Source organism: Drosophila montana, unplaced genomic scaffold, assembly GCF_035044405.1.
Source record: "Drosophila montana isolate Dmon_TW-CO22-7 unplaced genomic scaffold, ASM3504440v1 contig_3416_1, whole genome shotgun sequence".
Classification (NCBI taxonomy): domain Eukaryota; kingdom Metazoa; phylum Arthropoda; class Insecta; order Diptera; family Drosophilidae; genus Drosophila; species Drosophila montana.
This window is the reverse complement of record NW_026998301.1, coordinates 277,139-291,700: the sequence shown is the minus strand read 5'-3', so window position 1 is coordinate 291,700 and position 14,562 is coordinate 277,139. Positions and strand designations below refer to the sequence as shown.

The window sequence follows — 14,562 nt, the reverse complement described above, 5'->3', positions numbered from 1 at the left end:
TAGTATTATTTTTGTTGCCCTTCTGCGAAATGTGCCAAAAATTAATTTAAATATCTTCGTTTATTTTCTTCTGAACTTTGTATTATTAGAAAAGTGCTAAGGCGAATAATGCTCGTAACATATCTAAGCCCAAAGCTGAGTTCACACAAGTTTAGTATTTTTTTTTGTTTTTTTTTGTTGCTTGCTTGCTTGCTTTCCTGCAGTATTTAGTGGTATTTTTGTGAAGTCAGCTTTGCGGGCTTCTAATCGATTAGTTAGCAGTATATCCATATTGTGATGTGCTCATCTAGTTTATACATAGATCTATATATATACATTTTTTGATCAATATCTACACAAATGTCAGCTACACACTAACAGCTAAAATTTGGTCCGAAAAATACCAAATGTTTGGTATTTAGACATCGAAAGCTATATATATTTATATACCATATCTAACCTGTATGTTATTGCACGGCAATTAAGTATTGGAAGAAGACAAACGACAACAACAACTGCCCGCAATGCAATCAAAAATGAAATAAGCTAAACTAAAAAAAAAAACAATATATATATATATATATATACATATATATAAAGTTATACGTTTATCAAGCACATTCCTAGACAAAAATAACAATTACAAAAATTGTGTATAGGTTACAAAATAAATTAAACTATTTATTTAAATAAAAGTTATACAAAAAAAAAAAAATACCAAAAAATATGAACAAATTTTTGTTGTTTTGATTCTCGAAGCTTTCGGATTAGTTTTTACATATTTTGTTGTATCTTCAGAGGCCGACGAGCTTGCCTCCAATAATGTCCAGCTGTGCGGTGATGCCCTTTGAGACGCTGCGCGCCAGCTCCTTGGGTTTCTGTGGGGAAAGGGTATAAAAAGAAGAGCATATTTGTTATATATGTATATCTGGTCTTAAGGTGATTACGACAAATTAGAACCAATTCTGGTCTGTTGCGTGTTCGAGTCCTAGCGAGGCAACTATTGCTTTTTTTAAATGTATTTGAAATTTATTTTTATTACTGCAACGAGCGTGTAGAGCGCGACCTGGTCTTACTTGTCTTTTAGAAAATATAAACATAAATCATTATACAAATTTTGATAATAAAATCGATGGATATTACATGAATATACATATGTCTTCTATCTCAGACTGGGGCTTAAGTTTGGTTGTTCTCTTAACACCACACTCGATTAACAATTAAAACAAAAAGAAATTGCTGGTTCAAACCCGTTTGGTTTGGAGAAAGCTTGCAGCCTTGTTGTGAAAGCCATCGAAGAAGCTGTTCTATGCTTAATTTAATATAAAAATTGCCTTTAGCTACATTTGTAGCTGGGCTATTTCCAAGTGTTGCCTAAAATGAAAAAAAATTGCAGTTTCAAACCCGTTTGGTTCAAAGAAAACTTGCTTCCTTGCTGAGAATACCATAAAAAAAAGGCCATTTAATGCTTGTTTATTTAAAGAAGTCATTTCGTAGAGTGTTGCCTAAAATGAACAAAAATAGAATTGTTATATTCCAAATTGGATGAGAACTGATACCAAGCCAGAGAAGCGAACGCGCTCTTGAGAAGCTTCCCTCACAGAAAACTCAACACTCAGTTCTTGGGATCGCTACAGCCTTGAAAATTATGGATGTCGAAATTCTGGAGCTCGGAACTCAACACAAACAATTTGATTCACTTGTGTTCCGAGTCTCAACAAAGTAAAACCAAAAAATCAAAAAGTTAACAAAAAAGAAGGAAACTTTCCTAAAAAGTGTTGAAACAACGAAAACTTTCGCAAGGTAAAAAGTTCGAATAAAAGAAAACTTTCGTAAAAGAAAGATTGAATAAAAGGGGATATTTCGGAATAAAAATGGATTTTCTCGATTCAATTCTTAACGCAATGGACGCGCCCCCCAACACAGGTGAGCGGCAAATGTAGTCCGTGATTCAATTATCAACGAAAAAAACACAGGTGAGCAGCAAAAGCAGCGCGAGTACATGGAGCGCATGAAGAACAAACAGCGCGAGGAGCTGGCACGTTTCCGCAGCTATGTGCAGGAGCGCATGGGACGCTTTGCCAAGGACGGTCGAACCAGCATAGAGTTCCAGCCCTTTGACCGAATTCATCGAACCATCATACAGGAAGCGGCTGAATATGGTGGTTTTATGGCGATGAGCTTTGGTCGGGGCGAGGATATAAGACAGTCTGTCGTCTACAAGAAAGAACATCCGCCCGACGCTGACGAGTTGTTTGCCCGTCGCAAAGGTGAAGGCTGGAACAAGGAGATCGCCAGGCAGTATGCGGAGCGACGCAAGGATCGATCCAAGCAGGAGCAGGAGAAGAGCGAGAAGCAAGCCTCAGCTGCTGCAACTGCTGCTATTCCAGCTGATGCACTTACCCCAGCAATTGCTCCAGCTCTAGCAACTGCTGCCCCACCTGAATCATCCACCATCAACAGAATGCAAGCTACCTTCAAATCCTCCGGTTCCACGCCCAGCGCCAGGGATCACATCGCAAATTCCAATCCCGCAAACAAACCAGTTGTCAGCTATCGGGCCAAGTATGCTCATCTCATTGCCGAACCATCTACTCTGCAATCGGTACGCGAGACGTCCACCAATCATAGTTATGGTTTTGTGCCCAGCCGGTTCAAGAGGGACAACCGTTCCATTGAGCAGACTTTGGCTGACATACAGGCCAGGAAGCGGCTGCGAATGCAACAGGAGCAGGAGCAGCAATTGGGGAGGCAGCAGCTCGTGCAGGGGCGGCAGCGGAAGATGCAGGAGCTATCGAAGAAGCAGCAGGACACAAAGCTGGGACTCGTTAAGGAGCTGGCGTTCAGGAAGGACCCGTCGCGGGAGTCGGAGGACCTGAAGCTCGAACAACAGCCCGTGCTAGAGTTTAAGAAACGGAGTCCTGAGGAGCAACAAAAGCTGGTGAAGAAGCGAAAAGTTGAAGTGCCACGGATAGAGGAGCTCCTCGCATTGAGCGACGACTCGTCGGAGGAGGAGCAGCTCGAGCAGCAAAAGTTAGTTAACCGGAAGGTTGACGACAAAGTTCCAGTAGTAAAAGAGTATGGGTCCAATGAAGATTATTTGGAGAAAAGGCAGGAGATCATTTATCCGGATTTGAAACAAGAAAAGGAGTACGGGATGAGCGTAGACTCGTCGGAGGAGGAACAATTCGAGCATCAACATCCATCGGAGAAGAGGCAGGAGATAATAGGTCTTCAAGAGATAAAGGAGCTCGGTTTAAGTGAAGACTCATCGGAGAAACAGCTTCAGCAGCAAAAGCTGATCAAGAAGCAAACGGTTGAGGAATTACCCAAAGAATTCGTATTCGGTAAGGATTCGTCGAAGGAACAGCTCAAGCTGGTGAAGCAGAAGGTTGAGAAAGTGCCAAGGACAAAAGACTTGGGTAATTCTTTGGAGAAGCAGCAAAAGCGGAAGAAGAAAAAGCTTGACAAAGTGCCACGAGTAAAGGAGCACGCGTTGGGTACGGACTCGTCGGAAGAGCAGCTCAAGAAACGGAAGGTTGAGAATGCTGCAGAAGTGAGCAATTCGTCGGATAAGCATTATCCAGATTCGGAAGAGACAAGCAGACTTCCGCTGAGTAAGGACTCATTGGCGGAGGAGCAGATCGATCAGCAAAATCGAGGGAAGAGGCAGGAGATCAATTGTCTGGGTCTGAATCGAGTAAAAGAGCTTGTGCTGAGCGAGGACTCGTCAGAGGAGGAGCCAGGAAAGCTGACAGAAGAGAAGCAGCTTGTGTTGATTAAAGGTCCTTCGAAACTTCACAAAAAACGTAAGAGGCAGATAGTTAAGAAAGTGCCACGGGTTAAGGAGTTTGCGTTAGGTAACAATTCGTCGGAGAAGCAGCAAAAAGTGGTCGGAGAAATGCCACCGGTAAAGAAACTCGTTCCGAGTGAAGACTCGTCCGAGGAGGAACTGCTCGAGACACAGAAATTGGAAGAGCAGGACCAGGTAAAGGAGCTCGCGTTGAGCGAGGACTCGGCGGACCAGCAGATCGCGCTGCAAAATTTAACAGAGAAGCGGCAGGAGATAATGGATCTTGGACAGATAAATGAGCTCAAGTTGAGTGTAGACTTGTCAAAGAAACAGCTTAAACAGCAAAAGCAGGCGAAGCGGATGGTTCATAGAGTAGCAAGGATAAAAGAGCTAGAGTTAAGTAAGGAATCTTCGGAGAAGCAGCTAAAGCACCAAAAGCTGCAAGAGATAAATTATCCGGATCTGAGGCAGGACAGGACAGTGCTAAGTGAAGAATCGTCAGAGGAGGAGCAACAAAATCTAGTAGAGAAAAGGCGGAACATAAACTATCTAGATCTGAAAAAGGGAAAGGATCTCGCGTTGAGTAAAGACTCGTCGGAGGATTCGTCAGACTCGTCGGAAGAGAAACAGCTCGCGTGGAGTGAGGACTCGGAGAATGAGCAGAACGAGACACAAACGCTAGTAGAGAACAGGCAGATAGAGAAACTCGCGTTGGGTGGAGACTCGAAGAATATCGAGCAGCAAAAATTGGTAAAGAAGCAGGAGGTTGAAAAAGCGCATCGGATAAAAGAGGTCGCGCCGATCAAAGACTCTACGGAAGAGCAGTTCAAGCTGGTGAAGAATCAAGACATAATGGAAGACGCACAGATAAAGGAGCTTGCGCGGAGCGAGGACTCGTCGGAAGAGGAAATGGAGCCAAAACTGGAGCGGCGGGAGATAAAATATCCGGTCCTCAAACAGGTAGAAGAACTTGCGCTAAGCGAGGACTCCTCGGAAGAAGAGCATCTCGAGTCTAAAAAGCTAGTGCATAGGAAACGGGAAAAGCTTGCGCTGGGTGAAGATTCGTCGCTGGAGTCGGATGAGGAGAATCTCCAGGTTCAAAACCTGGAGAAGTGGATGGTAGGGCCTGCCGGAGGCAGCGAGCTCGAGTTGAGCGAGGAATCGTCGCTGGAGTCGGAGTAGGAGCATAAGGAGCTGTTGAAGTAGGTGGAGAAAGTGACACCAGTGAGGGAGTGCATCCCAAATAGTCTCGGAGAGCAACAGGAAGCAGGGGAGGCAGCGTACGTGGAGCCGGGAAAGCTGGTGGCAGTGCAGCTAAAGGACCATGGGGTAGTCGGAAAGTCGAGGGACCACCAATTTGTCATCAAACACTAATAATAATAATAAAACAAATCATGATCTTAAATGCCTGAGTTTGGTAATAGAAGTTAAGTGTGGGGGGTATTTGAATCAGGTTATAATCCAAATTGGAATGGATTTCTATACCAAGGTCTCGGGCTAAGGCTCGAATATATTATATTTCTTGGAATAATTGTGATGCTATACTTTCTTTTCGAATTTTTAATTGGTTGATCAAAATTAAGAGGAATTCCTAACATAAACCACAATCGTAACAGGAATCGGTTGCAAACAATACAGATAGTTTTCGCATCAGCCGCTGCAGGAACGAGAGTTCCCGTGGCTTAGTGCACAGATAACAGGCCAAAAGCAAGCCCATCACAAATAATAGACTCAGAACGGACAACAGCTCTTGCATAATATCGCTCAGATACTTCAAGGTGGGTGACATTCTACCGGAATATATCGGATCGTGTCGCGATGTTATCAGCCGAGCCAAGAGCCCGAGTCTATCGGCGCAATGGCACTCGCCGGTGGGTTCCTCCATGGGTGCCGCCAGCTGCAGGCTGCCATTGTTCACAGTTAGTCGATTGTCTAATAGATAATCCGCAATTTGTCGAGTGTTAGCTGGCCCATGTAGTTCAAGTTCGGCGGACTGTCTGGCCAGTACCCTTGGCGTGACCTTGACCAGAGCAACCTTGGGTAGTTTAGTGCTCAGTTTCATGGACTGTAGATGTTAAAGGTTGCTTTTTTTTAGAGGAGTTATAGATGACAGGAAACTAGAACAGACTTGACCTTCTTCTTGTCTTTCTTCACAACTTTCTCGTTGACCTCTAGCTTGTGCGACTTTTTTGCTTTGTTCACTATCTTGGGGCTTTTGATTTTGCCAAGGGCCGGATGATTGGATTTCTCGTTGTTCGTCTCGCCTACATAGGACATGTCTATTGGCGGCACAACAATTTCACAGTCCCTCGGCCTCGTATATGAGGATGAGTTCCTCCAGTCCAGTCCAATAATATCCTCCCGACTTGTCACATGATTTGCCATACCATACGGATACATTCTAACGTACTATGTCTTATTCGCCTGGGTATACCATGGAATAGTTTCTAATACAGTTTCTCTATTTTGGAAAGAATTTGTTTGTTGTGTTCGACTATGAAGAAAAATATGAATGACACCCTATGCCCAAATCAAACACAACCTAATCTTGTCCATATTAACAAGGGCAGCTAGATCAACAAAACTGGTGTGCGTGTTAAGACTGGGATCCATAAGGAACTATGCAGTTCGGCATTAGCTACAATATTCAAGTAAGAGCAAGTGTGCCTAAGTCGAGAATGCCTGACTAGCAGATGCCCTGCACACAAAAAATAAACACACACGCTCGCCGCCAACTGCGTTGCTTCTTCCCTTAGCCCCGAACTAAGTATGTGAATAGCCAGCCTTGAATGAATTCGGTGCTTTTGGTCCGATCTTTATGAACTATTCAGGGCTTTAAAACGGCATACAAAAGGTGTGCGGACTTCTTTTTTTGTGCAAGTGTATGTGGCAGACAGAAGGATTCATCTCCGACCCCATAAAGTATATATTTACTCGGTCAGCTTCAAAAGCCGAGTCGATCTCGTCATGTCCGTCCATCCGTCCGCCTGTCCGTATTTGTATGAACTCATCGATCTCAAAACCTACAAGGGCTAGAGACTTGCAAGACTTGAGTGCGAGTTTTTTGTTTCCGATAGTCGATAACTTGCCGCGTTGCCAAACAATCGATAAGAAATCGATATGGAAAATCTCTTAGGTTTTAAGAGCTAGAGTTCTAGCTTTTAGATTATCATATACAGATCAAGAATCTTTCTAAATAATGAATAAATCAATTTGAACTATCCATCAACTAAGCTAGGATCTACAATGGTAGTAGATCAGGAAATGTCGGCTAGAAACGACTTTGCTTTGTTTTTGGGATAATGGGGAATGTTTTCAAAAAGTCAAATGCTCTTTATCCGTATACACTATATAAAACATTTGGTACATTTAGCTCTTATATTTTTCGAGCTGTGCTTTAAAACGCCTAATTCAAAATCGATATTTATCGATCATCTAAAAAATTTTATATATTAAAAAATATCTTGAAAATAATGTTCATGGATGTCAAACGTTTAAAAAGTATTCAAAATAAGCCAAATAATATCTATTTAGCCCAGAAACAAATGCTATTTAATTATGTGCAACCAAATGCGTATTTGAAAAAGTAATTAAATATTTTTTGGACTATTTGCTTAAGGTTCGACCTTCGGTCGGATGTTACATAAGGCGCTTTAAATGTGCAGAGCGTTGGGGCGGGCCGGAGGCGGGGCGGAGCGGCGCGAGGCGAGGCGAGCGTCTCTTGTGCAATGCAAAGTGTGAACAAGCAGCGCAAGCGAACACAGCACGAACACAAGAGAGAGGGAGGGGGGGGGGGGGGGGGAGACTTACCTGTATAAAGCTGTTGAGCAGATTGGAAAACGCCTCGTAACCGTTGACAATTGAGCGCGAGATGCCGTCGAACTTGTCGCCATTGTTGCCATATTTCTCATGCTCGCTGATGCCATCCAAGATGGGCACAGGCTGCAAGAGAACAGAGATGATCAGTGATCAGTAATCCGTGATCAGTAATCAGTAATCAGTAATCAGTGATCAGTCATCAGTGATCAGTAATCAGTAATCAGTAATCAGTTATCAGTAATCAGTAATCAGTAATCAGTAATCAGTAATCAGTAATCAGTTATCAGTCATCAGTCATCAGTCATCAGTCATCAGTCATCAGTCATCAGTCATCAGTCATTAGTCATTAGTCATCAGTCATCAGTTATCAGTCATCAGTCATCAGTGATCAGTGATCAGTAATCAGTAATCAGTAATCATTAATAAGTAATCAGAAATCAGTAATCAGTAATCAGAGATCAGCAATCAGTAATCAGTAATCAGTAATCAGTAATCAGTAATCAGTAATCAGTGATCAGTGATCAGTGATCAGTGATCAGTGATCAGTGATCAGTGATCAGTAATCAGTAATCAGTAATCAGTAATTAGTATTCAGTAATCAGTAATCAGTTATCAGTTATCAGTTATCAGTTATCAGTTATCAGTTATCAGTTATCAGTCATCAGTCATCAGTCATCAGTCATCAGTCATCAGTTATCAGTCATCAGTCATCAGTCATTAGTCATCAGTTATCAGTCATTAGTCATTAGTCATCAGTGATCAGTAATCAGTAATCATTAATAAGTAATCAGTAATCAGTAATCAGTAATCAGTAATCAGAGATCAGCAATCAGTAATCAGTCATCAGTTATCAGTCATCAGTTATCAGTCATCAGTCATCAGTTATCAGTGATCAGTCATCAGTATTCAGTAATCAGTGATCAGTGATCAGTAATCGGTAATCTAATATCATTAATCTGATTGAGTGAGTGATCAGTGATCAGCACTTAATATGGCCACTCACGTGCGTTATGTCCGCCAGCTTCTGGTGCGTCTTGTCGTAGGCGGTGAGCACCTTGGAGGGCAGCGCCTCATGCTCCAGATTCACGGACTCCGCTGTCTTGGCCGGCATGGGCAGCAGCGCGATCTGTTTGAATACGGAATGATATGGTATGTTAGCTGGTGTTCACTGTACTCGCGTGTTGCGCACCTTAAAGCCCGACTCGCTGGCTGCCGTCGCTGAGCTCTCGGCCGCATCTTCGGCAAAGGCGTCGAGTGCACCGAAATCCGCTGCGGAGACTTCTGCATCGATGGGCGTGGCGCCATCCAGTGTGGTGGGCGCTATGGGCGTGCCCAGCGTCAGCTGCAGCAGCGGCAGCAGCAGCAGCAGCAACAAATTCAGCTTCAACATGATCAACAGCAACAAGAAGAAGAAGAAGAGCTTGCGAAATGCCGCTTACGAAACGAAAGCAAAAGCGTAATTCGGTTGAAAACGAAATCCGGAACGGGCGAAATCTAGCCTCTGGACGGAGCTGCGTTCGGACTTGGTCTGCGCGCGGCGAGCTCCAAAAATCGACTGAGGCAACGCGTCTGCGCAACGCTTTGTTTTGTTTTTTTTCTTTTTATTTATTTTTTGACGTTTTTTTTTGCTTTTTGCTTACCTTTTTTATGATTTGCTTTAACCTGAACCTAACACACACATGCAGTGTGTGTGTGTGTGTGTGTGTAGGCACATTCAGCTATGGACTATAAATTTGCAGTTGGTTAGCTTCGACAGTGCACTCACGGGCGAAAGGTGACACCTCATTAAGACATAAAGACTATGACAGGCAGACGGAGAGAGAGACAGACAGACAGACAGACAGACAGGTAGGAAAGGCAGACAGATATACACAAACGGACAGACAGACGGAGAGTCAGGCAGGCAGACACACTGACAGACAGTAAAACAAACAGACAGAGAGGAAGAGAGACAGACAGTCAGACAGAGAGTCAGACAAGCGGGCAGACAGTCAGAGGAGAGGTTCATTAAAGGTTCAGCGCGGCAAACAGACTGAGACTAAACTTAATTTAAATAATAAAACTTGCTGACAGCTGTAAAAATGTAAATCTAATTACAATAATAAAAGCAACACGATTCATAATCATAATCATAATAATAATAATAATAACAGATGACTATTGATATCATCATAAAACAATAATGATAAAAGTAAACAATACACAAAAGACACACAGCTTAGGCTGCGACTGCGCTGTGCTGCTTCCCCATGCATGGGAAATTGCCTTTCGTTAACTTCGGTGTTTATAGTCCGATCTATTTGAAAATTTCAAAACTAAAATATGGCATGAAAAAGTGTGTATATACCAAAGGGCAAGGCTGCGAATACTAAAATGCGTTAAATGTCAGGGATTTGGAATTTAGAGGCGAGTGAGAATATACATATATAAAAAAATTCAAATATTCTTTTATAAGTAGATAGATGCATCATATCGAAATCATTATTTTTGTCGATATTATGGAAATTGAAGAAGATATCGCTAAGAAATTTGAAAAACTTGCTTTGCCTATGATAGAGTAACATATACATATATCTTAAATTTCTTGATTGTGGATCTCATAGCTTCCGAGCTTTGATGCTTTTATGCAGATATACGTACAGTTGTCGGGGCTAGAACAAATCAGCCCGTCGTCTTGATATATACTTAGCATATATGTATGTGCCTTATAAAAATGCTTCCCTCTGCCTGCTACACACATTTTCACAAAGAGAAAAAGTCTTTTTAGCATATTTTAAATGGGTTCAGGAAATAATACTAGCTACTCCTAAATGAAACGGTTTGAATCCTGAATTCCAAAGTCGAAAGTGTTTAAAAAACGGAATATGTAAAACTTTCTCAAAGGACAAAAATTTTCAAATTTTCCAAGATCCATTTTTAATTAAGTTCCTAGACTTTTGGGTTTGGATTTAAATAAATTTCTTAATGGTCTTTTTAAAAAGAAGAAAACATCTATATTATTGTAAATTTAAATTATTCTAAATATTTGATATTATCCAATTTCCAATTGAAAACTCTTTATATACAAATGATTTTCCCGACTTTCAGGATATGATCTATTTAATCTTTTGATTTCGGGTATTCATAAAGAAAAGAAAAAAATCGTTTATTGTATATAAATTTATATTATTCTAAATATTGCTTTTGATATTATCCAATTTCCAATTGAAAACTCTGAACAAACAAAGGAGTTGCCAGACTTTAAAGATAGGATTTTGGAAAACTTTTGATTTCAGTTTTTCTTAAATAGAAAAAATCATTTATTTTCTTGTAAATTTTAGGTATAAACATTGCTTGCTATCACATTAAAAGTCAATCATATTACTTGTATAATTTGTATCACATAATCATTATAAATTCGAGTATTCGAGTCTTAATGTTGACCAATTGCCGCAGCTGAGACGCAAGCTGCAAGCTGCAAGCTGTGGCAAAGGCAGCATTGCGTCGAGTTGGTCAATTGGTCAGATCGATTGGCTGGAAGGCTGGAACGAGATTTGCCAGTTGGTCCCGGTTTGCCATGTGTCCGCCGGTTGTTGTCTGGCCTGTTGTGCAACACGATGTTGCATGCAACGAGCGAACAGACATTTTGATCAATTGGTTGTTAAACAAACATCTTGTATGTGCCATAATTGAATTTCTTGTTATTATTTTATTTTGAATTGTGTTTTCTTTGTGCGTTTTTGCACCATTTTTTTCAGTGTATTAAAATATTTGGTATTTTTGAGTATTTTTTTTTTGAGTAGTGTATCAAAATATTCGCATTTTATCGCATGTTTCTCCCTTTTAGAGTTTGCTTGTGTGTAGTGTATTTAAATATTCGGGTTATTCACATATATAGTTTTTTTTCATTTTTTTTTTAGTTTAGTGTATAAAAATATTGGCATTCTTCAAAAAGTCTCTCATTTTTTGCTTGTCTGTAGTGTATTTAAATATTCGTTTCAATCATAAATCATTTCTCTTCGCTTGTGTGTAGTGTGTTTTAATATTCGTACTATTCACGTTATCTCTTTTTTTTCCTGTAGTGTGTTAAGATATTCGTTATATTCGGGAATTCTCTCATTTCTTGCTTGAGGTTAGTGCATTAAAAATTCGTTATGTTTCACATCAGTCGCACTTTGTATTTGCGTGGTATTTGTAGTGTATTTAAGTATTCGTTATTTCGCATTTTCTTGATATTCTGTTATAATTTTTTGTAGTGTATTCTTTTGGTGCAGTGTATCACGTTATTCGGCTTTCCTTGAGTGCCGTATTTCTTTAGTTTGCCTTTTGTTTTTTGGTCATTTGGTTAGTGTATCAAATTATTCGTTGCTTTCATTGAGTTTTTCCTCTGATTCCTTTTTGGCATCTGATGATGTGCAGGGTATTCAATCATTCGCTTAACGAAAAGTTGGTGGGTATATAGAGCATATCGCTGTTGATGTCGTCCTCCAGTTCGATTTCCTCCTTCATCTGATCCTCAATCTCGGCAATGACCTCCTCGGTGGAGATGCCGTTCGTCACGTACTCCTCCTTCAGATCGAATTTAACCTTCTTCTTGATGGTGACTCCGGCTCTGTCAAGGAGCAGATCGCTGCTGAGATTGACGGACTCCTGGACGGAGGACAGGCGCATCTTCTTCTCACTCGTCGGCTCTTCCTTCTTGACCTGAACGCCGGCGTACTCCAGCTTGGGCGGTATATACCAGCTGGGCAGCTCCGACACCACAAAACGGGGCGGCATCAGCAGGCCTTGGGCGGGTTTGGCCTCCTCCTTGGGCTGGGTCCGAGTGGCCGCTGTGGACATATCGGACGCCAGTTTCAACAGCATTTTATAGTTGTTGACGCCCATGGCCTGGCGGCGCTGCTCCTGCTTGTGGAGCAGCTGCTGGATGCGCTGCTGTTGCTGCTGGGTTTGCAGCTGCTTCTGCTCGCGCCGATGCTGCTGCAGGGTGCGCAATTGTAGGATATGATGCTGATCCAGGCGCCGCTGGCGATCGGTGCGCTCCTCGTCATCGATGCGCTGCTGGAGGGCCATGCGCTGCTGGCGATGGCGCTGCTGGAGCAGGCGCATCTCCTCCACGCCCTGCTGCCGCTGCTGGCGCAGCCGCTGCTGCAGCAGGCGCATCTCCTCAAGGCTCTGCTGCTGCAGACACTGCTGCTCCTGGCGCAGCTGGCTGATGCAATCCTGGCTGATGCACAGCGTCTCCAGCGTCTCGTTCATGCGCTGCTGCTGCTGACCCTGCAGCTGCTCCGCCGCATTCAGCTGTTCCTGCTGCTGCTGCAAGCGCAGCTGCTGCTCCAGCTGCAGCTTCAAGCGTTCCTGCTGCTGTGCACGCAATTGCTCCTCTCGCTGCTGCAGCAACCGCTGCTGTTGTTGCTGCTGTTGTTGCTGCTGCTGTTGCTGCTGTTGCTGCTGCTGCTGGCGCTGATAGGCCGGCGCAAAGTAATGGGAGTGCTCGTACCGGCGCCGCTGTTGGGCCTGACTTGGATACGGGCCCCGTCTGCCGTAGAGCTTGTCCTTGTGATCGGTGTGCACATAGAGATGAATGTACTCATCTGTGGCGTTGGGGTAGGGGCAGGACTATAATCTATAGAGAGATTTTCGAGTATGGTACAGCTTACCCAGGCTTAGCTTGAGGACATCTGCGCGCGAGGGTCGGTCTGACATGTTTTCTTTGTCTTTTAGGTTAATATTCCAAGGAACTGCACTGAGATGTCGCGGGCTTACTCTGATTATTACTTAAAATCGAATGAGAAGGCCCGGCTCCAGGTGCTTTTCTTCTTCTGGTTTTCAATATTGCGGTAAATTGATTTTTGTTGGTTTAGGTCTGCTCGAATGCTCCTTGCCGTTTGAATGCCAGATTGCAAGTCAAACAGCTTCAAATATCACGGCCAACTTTGTTAACTTGAATTTCAAAACGATTTGTTGGCGTCCCCAGTGTTGGCAAAGGACTCGCAAAGTGCGTAACTCTTTGCGATGCTTACTCAAATAGCTGGCAACGCTGGTCCCTTTAGGCAACTTGTCATGCTAAAGGCAAATGCGAAGCATAGCTGCCATCTCGCTTGCGCCTATTGAATGAGCGCATGCTCCGACAAATTAAAAGCAGACACCTGAAATCAGATATGTAAATACTAGAACGAAGCATGGCATCTCTCTCTATCACGCATTGTTGCTGCTCAAGTGTTCTTTGGCGTTCGCAGGGTCCTCACACATTTGGCAGTTGTATTTGGTTCCGTTACTTTTGCCGGCTGCGCTGCGCGCACTCAACAGATTACGCTAGTGCGCTGGAGTGCGCATGACGTCACACACACAATAATTTATTTGTAATGTATTAAATACATTTTGATATTGATTTACAGCTAGCTGTCATATGTGTATAGATTTATAATATACATACTTAATTTAGAAATGTAGTTTACAATTTTAGATAATCATTGCTAATGTTTTGACAAAATTCAGTGAGCTACATTTATTTTTTAAATTGTGCGCAAAAAAAAAAAAAAAGAACTGACAAATATTGCGTATACGTAATACCAAAAACGCACACATGCACAGCTTAATGAGGAGTGCGTGAAGGATAAGCGACACGCACGTATCGCAACGATCAAAACCATGACGTCACGCCATGTAAGAGGTTTCGCCAAAATTTGCAGATTACGTTATTTGCCCAAATCCCAAAAGTATGCAATGTACGCAGCAATCTTTTGCCTGCACGTACGCTGTTAGCTTTTGGGGACTGCATGCAATTCGATGCGAAATCGAAAGTTTCGTTAAACTCGTGCTGATGGCACCAACTGAACGCAATCGATTGCCTATCGAACGTTATAAATTAATGTGCCCGGATAAAATACATAGATAAAAACATTGGCAGTTGTTCGCAATTTCTGGCTAAATTAAAGAATGTGACAATTTTTTCTGGGCTTGTCAGGCTGTGTCTAATGATTGCGCTCAGC

General features: G+C 42.5%; 4 protein-coding genes across 5 annotated transcripts; 1 reads left to right on the top strand and 3 right to left on the bottom strand.

Moving 5' to 3' along the window:
- Positions 1 to 701: 701 nt before the first annotated feature.
- Positions 702 to 9,128, bottom strand: LOC135434575 (uncharacterized). Its single transcript, XM_064691181.1, has 4 exons — positions 8,781 to 9,128; positions 8,595 to 8,717; positions 7,583 to 7,714; positions 702 to 857 (listed from the first exon to the last, which is right to left on the bottom strand). Exons 1-4 carry the CDS (start codon positions 8,979 to 8,981, stop codon positions 774 to 776), a joined length of 540 nt encoding a protein of 179 aa, XP_064547251.1. The 5' UTR covers positions 8,982 to 9,128; the 3' UTR covers positions 702 to 773.
- On the top strand, positions 1,694 to 4,954 carry LOC135434566 (trichohyalin-like). The gene is made up of 2 exons (XM_064691170.1): positions 1,694 to 1,905; positions 1,956 to 4,954. Exons 1-2 carry the CDS (start codon positions 1,854 to 1,856, stop codon positions 4,952 to 4,954), a joined length of 3,051 nt encoding a protein of 1,016 aa, XP_064547240.1. The 5' UTR covers positions 1,694 to 1,853.
- LOC135434595 (uncharacterized) lies at positions 5,318 to 6,296 on the bottom strand. Of its 2 annotated transcripts, none has more exons than XM_064691203.1 (2): positions 5,901 to 6,296; positions 5,318 to 5,837 (listed from the first exon to the last, which is right to left on the bottom strand). In XM_064691203.1, the coding sequence occupies exons 1-2, from the start codon at positions 6,170 to 6,172 to the stop codon at positions 5,831 to 5,833; spliced, it is 279 nt and encodes a 92-aa protein (XP_064547273.1). In that variant the 5' UTR covers positions 6,173 to 6,296; the 3' UTR covers positions 5,318 to 5,830. The 2 variants fall into 2 exon arrangements, with proteins under 2 accessions (XP_064547273.1, XP_064547272.1); XM_064691202.1 differs by having other exon boundaries at positions 5,906 to 6,295.
- Positions 9,129 to 11,685: 2,557 nt separating the features above from the next.
- On the bottom strand, positions 11,686 to 14,014 carry LOC135434579 (transcription factor SPT20 homolog). The gene is made up of 2 exons (XM_064691187.1): positions 13,231 to 14,014; positions 11,686 to 13,164 (listed from the first exon to the last, which is right to left on the bottom strand). Exons 1-2 carry the CDS (start codon positions 13,274 to 13,276, stop codon positions 11,999 to 12,001), a joined length of 1,212 nt encoding a protein of 403 aa, XP_064547257.1. The 5' UTR covers positions 13,277 to 14,014; the 3' UTR covers positions 11,686 to 11,998.
- Positions 14,015 to 14,562: the final 548 nt, after the last annotated feature.

Excerpts from the sequence above, each read along its gene's own strand:
- LOC135434566 (XM_064691170.1), top strand. The coding sequence starts at position 1,854 with ATGGATTTTCTCGATTCAATTCTTAACGCAATGGACGCGCCCCCCAAC. Across the intron at positions 1,906-1,955 it reads GGACGCGCCCCCCAACACAG|GTGAGCAGCAAAAGCAGCGC; the intron begins GTGAGCGGCAAA and ends AAAAAAACACAG.
- LOC135434595 (XM_064691202.1), bottom strand. The coding sequence starts at position 6,172 with ATGTATCCGTATGGTATGGCAAATCATGTGACAAGTCGGGAGGATATT. Across the intron at positions 5,838-5,905 it reads TGAAGAAAGACAAGAAGAAG|TCCATGAAACTGAGCACTAA; the intron begins GTCAAGTCTGTT and ends TAACATCTACAG.
- LOC135434579 (XM_064691187.1), bottom strand. The coding sequence starts at position 13,276 with ATGTCAGACCGACCCTCGCGCGCAGATGTCCTCAAGCTAAGCCTGG. Across the intron at positions 13,165-13,230 it reads TGTCCTCAAGCTAAGCCTGG|ATGAGTACATTCATCTCTAT; the intron begins GTAAGCTGTACC and ends CCAACGCCACAG.
- LOC135434575 (XM_064691181.1), bottom strand. The coding sequence starts at position 8,981 with ATGTTGAAGCTGAATTTGTTGCTGCTGCTGCTGCTGCCGCTGCTGCAG. Across the intron at positions 8,718-8,780 it reads CCAGCGAGTCGGGCTTTAAG|ATCGCGCTGCTGCCCATGCC; the intron begins GTGCGCAACACG and ends GTATTCAAACAG. Across the intron at positions 858-7,582 it reads TGCTCAACAGCTTTATACAG|AAACCCAAGGAGCTGGCGCG; the intron begins GTAAGTCTCCCC and ends CTTTCCCCACAG.